The sequence below is a fragment of the Chionomys nivalis genome, chromosome 12, assembly GCF_950005125.1.
Source record: "Chionomys nivalis chromosome 12, mChiNiv1.1, whole genome shotgun sequence".
NCBI lineage: Eukaryota > Metazoa > Chordata > Mammalia > Rodentia > Cricetidae > Chionomys > Chionomys nivalis.
Genome location: NC_080097.1, coordinates 71,452,301 through 71,461,645, shown reverse-complemented (window position 1 = coordinate 71,461,645; position 9,345 = coordinate 71,452,301). Strand labels below are relative to the sequence as shown.

Below are 9,345 nucleotides of genomic sequence, written 5' to 3'. Positions count from 1 at the left end.
TTTTGATGCCTGTGGCATATGCCACTGAAAGCCAGGTGATGTCCATAGTCTGGGCTGCTGCCTGAAGTCACGTTGATGTCCGTTGACTGGGGGCCATATTGATTTGAGTGGCCTGCGCTGTCACCAGGTTGGTATCTGTGGCCTGACTGTCTCCAGGGGCCTTGTCTAGGTTGGTGGTTGTACTGCAGCTGGGGCCAGGTTTGTGGTTTGTGCTATGAGCAGAAAACCTGTGGAAAGTCCGTAATCCGTGCTTCTGCTGATTGTAAAGAGCAAAGAGCGCCTTTTGCAGTGGTATCGATGAATCAGGTGCAGTTTAGAAAGAGGAACATAGGAGGCTTCTGTGACAAACTGTGACAAACCTTACCATCCCCGTTACACCCCCCCCCGCCCCCCGCCAAGTAACAGCCTAGACAGGAAGCCATCTAAGAGAACTCTTTTTTTTTTTTTTTTTTTTTTTTTTTTTTTTTTATTTACGAATGACACTTTATTCAGTCATTTTCTTTACAACTGAAACTCTGGGAATTCAAAATTAACATCCTTGCCCGTGAGCTTCTTATACACACCAGAAAAAGTTTCCACCTTGTGCTCCACGTTGTTCTGCTGTGCTTTGTCTAAATGAACCTTTATGAGCCGGCTGCCGTCCAGTTTCACACGGATCCTCTTGCCCACAATCTCACTCGGGAAGACCAAGTCCTCAAGGATGGCGTCGTGCACTGCGGTGAGCGTGCGGCTTCTGGGGCGCTTCTGCTTATTTTTCGTACGGCTTTTCCGAGTTGGCTTGGGCAGAATCCTCCTCTGAGCAATGAAGACTACGTGTTTCCCGCTGAACTTTTTCTCCAATTCACGAACCAGCCGGACTTGGATTTTTTGGAAGGATTTCAGCTGAGGAACTGGTACAAAAATTATGATGGCTTTCCGGCCACCACCAACTTCAATTTCCTTGGCCGCGGTGATGTTGAGCTCCCGCAGCTGCGCCTTGAGATCCGAGTTCATCTCCAGCTCGAGCAGCGCCTGAGAGATGCCGGACTCGAACTCGTCCGGCTTCTCGCCATTGGGCTTGACGATCTTGGCGCTCGAGCTGAACATGGCTCGCCCTTACGGAGTGCCGGCTTGGAAAAGAGTGGTCAAGATGTTGAAGCTAGTTCTTCTCAGTAGATGACTAATTCTGGTGGGGGTGCAGGGGGGGAGCGACTCAGGTCTACATAAGGGGCAGGTCCTGAGACAGATCTATGTAAAGGGGCAGGTCCTGAGAGTTTGACCATGCTACAGTGAGTATACAGATACACAAATTAGACTTGTTTTAGTTTTTAATTTTTTTGGGGGGGGGAAGAGGTCATGAGGGTTGGGTGCAGGCATGGAAGGACTGGGAAACAAGTATGATTTTGGGGTGAAATTCCCAAAGACTCAACAGAAAGAATAAACTTATGAGACTGGGTGTGGTAGGGCTGCCTGTACTCCATCACTCCGGAGGTTTCTGCAGTAGGCTCCTGGATTTAAAAGCAGTATAACAGATACAGGGATATTGTTTCAGACAACTAGTATGGATCATTCATGTGACAAATGCATTAACTTCATTAGATAAGAGACATCATTATGACTTAAAAAATCCCCATGTTGAGGAGCTCCGTTGGACTCAGCCTTATCTTTTCAAAGACCCCTTTATGGGATTATACACACTGGCCCCACGATTCATCTAAGGCTCTAACCAAAGGTGCCCAACACATCCCAGCTCCCGGTCCCATCACAGCCATCTCTTCCTCTTCATTTATAACTTCTACTTTCCATAGAACTGTCGGACACAATTCAGCTATCTAGCAACTTCTATCCCCTTGTTTCAGTTTCTAATAAACCATTTCTCATTTCCTTACAAACCCTAACCAGAACTATTTGTGATGTCCTTATTTGTACCCATATTTTGTTTGTCATGATTTAGATATTGCCCAAGACAGTATGCGTTTCTCGGCAAGAGGATGTGCCTAAGTTAGTAGAATGCTTGCCTAGCCTCAGTGAAGGGTTTGACCCCAGTACTACATAAACTGTAACAGGTGGCACACGCCTATAATCTCAGCACTCTAGCGGTAGAGGCAGAAGGATCAGAGTTCACGGTTACCCTTGGCTACACATCTAGTTTGAGGCCAGCCTGGGCTACACCAAAACTGTTTCAAACAACAAACCAAAAAGTGTGTGTGTGTAAGCTGGCTCAATGGGTAGAAGTACTTACAACAAAACTCCAGCAATCTGTGTTTAATCCCTGGAACCCACATAAGAAGCTGGCACTTCTCTAATCCTAGTGAGGGTGAGGGGGGAGGCAGAGGTACCATAACCTCCTGGAAGCTAGTTTAAGCAGCCTAGTAGCGGAAACAAAAGAGACCTGGCTCAGACAAATGGGGAGACTTAGTCCCAAATGTTGTCCTTTCTGACTTCCACACACTGCTCCTTCTCTCATAACAAAGAGAGAATAATAACAGTAATAATAAAATATTGGTAGCTCCAAATGATGTAGGTTTCTCCTCTGTGATCACTTCAATCTCTCACCAGCAGAATTTTTAACACCTTGTAAGTGTTGTATTCCACCCCTTGAAAACTTCCCATTTATTGGGCATTCTGCTATTTAGAGACTTAGAGATGTGTATGCCTATATATGTATATCATGTGCATGCAGGTATCCTTAGAGGTTAAAAGGAGGGCCTTGAACCTCTGAGAACCAGTGTTATAGGCTGTTGTAGGCTGTCCAGTGTGGACACTTGGAACTGAGTTCTGTCTTCTGCACGAGCAGTAAGTTCTCTGAACTTCTGAGCCATCTTTCTAGTCCCACTATTTGTTTTTTTATTTATTTTATTTACTATGTACATTGGAGCTTTGCCAGCATGGATGTCTGTGTGAGGGTGCCAGAGTCCCTGGAACCAGATCACAGACGTAGTGAACTGCCATGAGGGTGCTAAAAATTGAACCCAGGTCCTTTGGAAGCCAACTGATGAGCTATTTTAAGCACTGAGCCATCTCTCCAACCCCCATTTGATTTTTCACTCACTTAAAAATTTATTCATGCCAGGTGGTGGTGGTGCATGCTTTTAATCCCAGCATTTTGGAGGCAGAGACAAGCGTATCTCTGTGAGTTCAAGGCCAGAACAGCCAGAGCTGTTACACAGAGAAACCTTGTCTCGAAAAACCAAAAAAAATCAAATTAAATTAAAAAAATAAAAAAAATATTTTTATTTCATGTGCATTTTTGCCTGTATATCTGTCTGTGTGAGGGTGTTGGATCCTGGAGTTACAGTTGTGAATTGTCATGTGGGTGCTGGGAATTGAACCTGGGTCCTCTGGAAGAGCAGTCAGTGCTCTTAAGCACTGAGCCATCTCTCCAGCCCCAGTTTTTCTTTTTAAAGTATTTATTACAGGAATAACCTACTCGTGATACTAAATTAACCACTGAGTCATTTCTCCAGCCCCAGTTTTTCTTTTTAAATTATTTATTACAGGAACACCCTACTCGTGATACTAACATCCACATTAATTTCACATTTTTGCTGTGGTAGTCTGAATGATGCTCTCTCAAAGAAATCCATACCCTAAGCACACTGGTCTTTAAAAGCATGCAAATGTATTACTTTGTATTTCTAAGGTTAAAAGTACAAAATGTGTCAAAAGGGTTAAAGAAAAGCTTCAGGAAAAATCAGTTTCTTTGCTCTTGCTAGCTTCCAGAAGCTGTGTTCCCTGGCTCATATTACTCTAATCTCTGATTTCATCGTAGCAGCCCCTTCATTCATTTTAGTTCTTCTGTCTTCCTCTTAGAAGGACACCGGCGACTGCTTTGGGCTCAGTTACATGATCTGGAATAATGTCCTCTTCCCAGTGCTTTCAGTATTGCAAAGTCTCATCTGCAGTGCAAGGCAATGTGTCGTTCATACACTCCAGGCTGAGGACACAGACATCTTTGAGGGGACATTATTCAGTCTATCACAGTACAGATCAACAGAAGAGAAAATGGTTGCTGGGAGGATGAGAAAGTCGAGCAGAAGGGAAATCCCCATCTTAAAGTCCAGCTCATTCCCGAGGTGAGCTGTTCTGGCCTGCTCCAGGAAGCCCCTGGCATGGCCAAAAGGTCTGGCCAACAGTCGACACTGCCCTGAGAGTCAGCACTCTCACTGATGCTTCTTACACCCTAGACTTGATTCTCAGCTAGGAAAGAGAAGATGAGAAATAACATGTAATCTAATATCCCAGAACTAGCAGGGAATTTACTCAAGTCTTTTTGGGTAGTTGAGGAAGTCAGCTCACTGAGATACTGAGAAATCAACAAAGACCTTCTTCCGGGCAGGGAAGGAAGGGGAAAGAGAGGAAGAGGAGCCTTGGACTCTTCATTTTTCTATTCTGAGGTTTTGCTGTTGTCCTGGGACTCCAAAATCCACATAGCATGCCTTGGAATGGTCCCTGGAACCCCAATATTTTCCCCTTAGGGATTAAACTCCTTCCTGGACAAACAGTGTGTCATGGCAGGCAGCACCTCTCCCTCCTAGGCACCTGCGTGGTGACTAAGACTCCCAGGTAGAGCCCAACCCAGTGGGAAATGACTAAGCTCTGAAGTTCCTTCCTCTTACTGAGGAGGGCAGAGGGAGCGTGAAGCTGGCTCGGTCTCCCCTTTTGATTTTTCAAGGCAGTATGGGATAAAGTGAGCTTTTGTAGATCACAGCATCCCTAGGGCAGTGGTTCTCAACCTGTGGGTCATCACCCTTTGGGGTGTTGAATGACCCTTTTACAGGGGTCACCTAAGACCATCAGAAAACACAGGTGTTAACATTATAATTCATAACAGTAGCAAATTTACGGTTAGGAAGTAGCAAGAAAAGCCATTTTATGGTTGAGGTTACCACAGCATGGGGGGCTGCATTAAAGTGCTGCAGCGTGAGGAAGGGTGAGAACTTGCACTGGGACTCTGTCTCCACGGCTGCGTCTTGTTTGTGCATGCTCAGACACTGCTGACTGTCTAAACTGGAATCCCCCTGGTGAGGTGGCACTTAGGAACCCCAGAAGTCAAACTACAAAGGCTCCTTTTAAAATGCATCATTAGGGCTGGGGTTGTAGCTCAGCTGGTAGAGTATTTACAGGGCATGCAAGAAACCCAGGTTCCATTCTTAGAATTGCATAAGCCAGGTGTGCTGCTAGACTCCCAGCAGTTGACAAGGTGGAGGCAGGAAGATAACAGAGACGTTCCGGGCTATATAGTTTGAGGCCACCCTGGGATACATGAGAACTTGTCTCAAAAATAAATTAATAATAATAAAAGGCACAGTTGTCCTGCCTGATCCTGAAGCTGTTCAGCCAAAAAAAAAAAAAAAAAAAAAAAAAAAAAAAACCATCAACAAACAAAAAACCACACACATACACAGGTCTACATTAATTATAAACTGGTTGGCCTATTAGCTCAGGCTTCTTATTAACTTTTACATCCTACATTAACCCATAATTCTTGTCTGTGTTAGCCACGTGCCTTGGTACCTTTATTAGTGAAGCATTCTCATCTTTCTCTGCGGTTGCGGCTGGGTGACAACTGCAGACAGTCTTTCCAGTTTCCAGAATTCTCCTGTTCTGCTCATCTCGCCCACGCTTCCTGCCTGGCTACTGACCAATCAGCATTTTATTAAACCAATACAACTGACTTTTTTTGTTTGTTTGTTTTTCAAGATAAGGTTTCTCTGTGGCTTTTGGAGCCTGTCCTGGAACTAGCTCTATGTAGACCAGACTGGCCTTAAACTCACAGAGATCCGCCTGCCTCTGCCTCCCGAGTACTGGGATTAAAGGCGTGCGCCACCACTGCCTGGCCAACTGACAAATCTTTACAGGGTACAAGACCATTGTCCCACAGCAGTTGGCTAGGCATAATAGTGCCAAGAAGTAAAAGTTAAAAAAAAAAGTTAAAAATGGCCAGTTGGACCATCTCTAGAAAGTTATATGGGTGAGAACAAATAACACAGATGCCTTCAGAAGAGAAAAGAGGTGGCTGGAGGAGTGGGGGAAAGCCTGATCGTTTCCATATAGCATTTGATAAGTGCAACGTGGTTGTACTTTCTCTCCGTTCAAATGGAAAGGCTAGTACACGGCTAACTGCCGGGAAAAGAAAAAGTCTCTTTCCATGTTGGTGCTAAAATAGTTTGGAAATTCCATCACGGATCTGACAAATATTACGTAGTCTCTGATGGATGTCCGACACTGGGTTTAGTTTTGGAGACTCAGTATTGTGCAAGATCGCACCCTTTACCTCACAGATCAAAATTTGCAGAGTGAATCAGACATAACCAGGCAGTGACCGTGCGTGATGATGGGAAATGCGGGCATCAGGGAACTGCAAACGCGGCTCTTTGGTCCAGACCTGAGGATGGAAACCCTCCTGGACCTAATGATATTCAACGTGAGACCTAGAGGGTGTGGAGGAGTTAGTCATGGGACAGCGAGAGAGTCCAGATGAAGGGAACAACATAGTGCATTCAGAGACCACAGGAGCCATAAAAAACTTGGCTGCTCCCCTGAAAGTGCAAGCAGTCAACAGTACCGGAGTCAAATTTGGAGAGAGAATTAAAGCTGGAGCGGCAAGGTCAGGTCACACAGTATTTTCTAAGCTAGTTAAGGGCAGTTTGTAGTCATCTTCAAGGCAAGGGTAGAGCCCTTAGGGGACATGGATTAATAATAACCCATAGGTATTGGAATGTTCAGGTGCCAAGCACTATACTCGTTTTACAGGCTCTGGGACTCTTATTTTTATTTTCTCTGAGTGGGAAAATTGGGCCTCTGGGAAGTTAGTAACATTTAGCAGGAAATATTCAGGGTCATATAATAAAATAGTACAAATGTCTGAGCACAGCTAGCTCAGGACACATGCTCAGTTTACTGCGTGGTCTCCCGACTTGAATAGAACAGTGCTTTCCAATTGGGTGGTAAGTTTGGGTTGTCAGAGCTATGAGTATGCTGCTGACTCTAGTGGGAAGCTAACACCCTGCAATGCAAACCATTGCTACATCTAGCAAAGAATGACTGAACTCAAAATTAAGGTGTCAAGGTTGAGAAAACATGAGACAGAGAGTGAGTTACAAGGGGCAGACTCAGGGAGTTAGCCAAAGATAGCAAAGTGTGGGATGGACTCCAGCCATTCTTGCCTGTGTGTTCCTGATGCTACTAAGTATCGGCTTTAAGAGCTCAAAGGAAAGAACAAATAAGCCTAGAATCATTCAGAACTAACTCTGAAGGGTCCTTTGCTATTCATCAGGCCCATGGCCATAAAGGGGTAGTAGTCAAGTGAGCTACCTCTTCACATGCATGTTCTGAAGGCTGAGACATGGAACCCACACTTGACATTTTTAGTCAGTGAACAATTTCAAAGAATTATAACATCCGGAAGCTAGGAGACCAGAGGCTCAAGAGATATATTCATAATGTTCCATGCTGGCCTGCGTGGTGGCAGTAGCACATGCCTTTAATCCCGGCACTCAGGAGGCAGAAGCAGGCAGATCTCTGTGAGTTCAAAGGCAGCCTGGTTCATGAAGTGAGTTCCAGGGCAACACAGAGAAACCCTGTCTTGAAAAACAAACAAACAAACAAAAGAGCTCCATGCTCATTGTTCTAACAAATCTCTTCATATTATATTGTAACATGGTCCCTTTGCCTAGGTCAAGAGAAGACACTAGGTCACCCCAGCACCTTGTTTTTGGTTTGACACACCAGAAGCTCTCACTTATCTCTTTACCGGTGACCCCCAAATGAGCACAGGCCTTTATTGAAAATACAGGGTGAGGAGAAGGTTGCCTTCATTTCAGGGACTCTTTGTTACTAAGCACTTGAATTCTTAAGAGCTTCAAATCCTGCAGATCTTTGGGTTTCAGGTCTTAGGCTCAATTTTTAACTGATTCCTGTCTGGGTCTCTGATTTAATTTCCCCTTACTAGCTCATTCTGATTGGCTATTTCATCAATCAGATGAACTGTGCTCTTATTCCCAGGTGTTGAAAGCTACATCTTGTCTCAGTCATCCCCATTGGAGTTTCCCATCTTGCCCACAGTCTTAACCCTGGAACAGAGATAAACTGATTCTTGTACCTAAAATCTTAGCTCTCTTAGGAAGATCCACCCTTTCCCTACATCTAAAAACTCACTGTTATCTAGATTCGTCTAAATATCCTATTTCCCAAGTTCCCACTTGAGAATTGTGATGGTTAATTTTTATTACCAACTTGATTGGCATAAGAAACACTTAAAGTTGATAAAGCCCATCTCAGGGTTTGTCCATGATGTATTTTCAGAAAGAATTGACTACAGGAGGAAAGACTCACCTTGAATATAAGTGGTCCCATCCCATAGGCTGAGAGCCTGGTTACAAAGCAAGGGAGGAAAGGAGAAAGCCCGGGGTTTTCTCTCTGTTTCCTGGCTGTAGAGGGGAGTTGTTCTGTTCCGTTCTGCTCTCCACACCATGATGGACTGAAGCTGAAGCCAAAATAAATATATTTCTCCTTTTAAATGACTTCTCTCAGGAGTTTTCCACTGTGATAAAAAGTCTAAGTAATATAGAAAACCAGTACCAGAGAAGTAGGGTCGTTGCTGTGACTACTTAACATGTCATTTCTGAGCCTTTGTAATTAGTTAGGGGGGATGGATTTAGAAAAGTTTTGAGATATGGGCTAAGCTGAGTGTTGCCATATCAGGGTTCAAAGGACAATTCTGTATTTGCGCTGTGATAGGATGAATGGGTAGATTATTAAATCTACTTTTAAAAAGAAACTGCTAGTTTTAAATATTTCACATTGATATGGAAAATTTAAGATTATTTTTGTTAGAATATACTGTTGTAATTTTAAAATGCCACAAAGAGAAGTCACACTATGCAGCAGGGAGGTTTATTGGAAAAGGAGAGGGAAGGGGCAGAGAAGGTGGGCAGAGAGGGATGTAGAGACCTGTTCCTAAGGACAAGAGTGGTGGAAGGGGGAGATGGAGAGAGAGAGAAAGAGGTAAATAGAGGGGACGAGGACAAACCCCACCTTTTAAAAGGGAATGTAGTGTCTGCACAGGAGGCGCTCTTAGTGGCTGCCAGGACAGACGCCTGAATACTGATATTCCTCCCTTTGGTTTATTATAAAACGGGGAGGTTTTAGAAAGGGTAGCAGATGAGTCAGGGATCAAGACACTGTGGTCTCGAGACCGCTTTATGCTGACCTGGGCATCACAATCTTTCTGGGGGCGGGGCTGAGAAAGCTGGAGTGCTGGCCACATCCTGGGGTAGCTGCTGTTTCACTTCATTGTCCAAGTTCTGTGGAACTGTCTGTCAGGTGCTGCTTGGACCTGGCAAAACGCTGTTCGAGGTGGAT

General features: G+C 44.5%; 1 protein-coding gene across 1 annotated transcript; it reads right to left on the bottom strand.

Annotated features, from left to right (window-relative positions):
• Positions 1-475: 475 nt before the first annotated feature.
• LOC130885050 (40S ribosomal protein S7) lies at positions 476-1,111 on the bottom strand. Its single transcript, XM_057786429.1, has one exon. The coding sequence runs from the start codon at positions 1,084-1,086 to the stop codon at positions 502-504; it is 585 nt and encodes a 194-aa protein (XP_057642412.1). The 5' UTR covers positions 1,087-1,111; the 3' UTR covers positions 476-501.
• Positions 1,112-9,345: the final 8,234 nt, after the last annotated feature.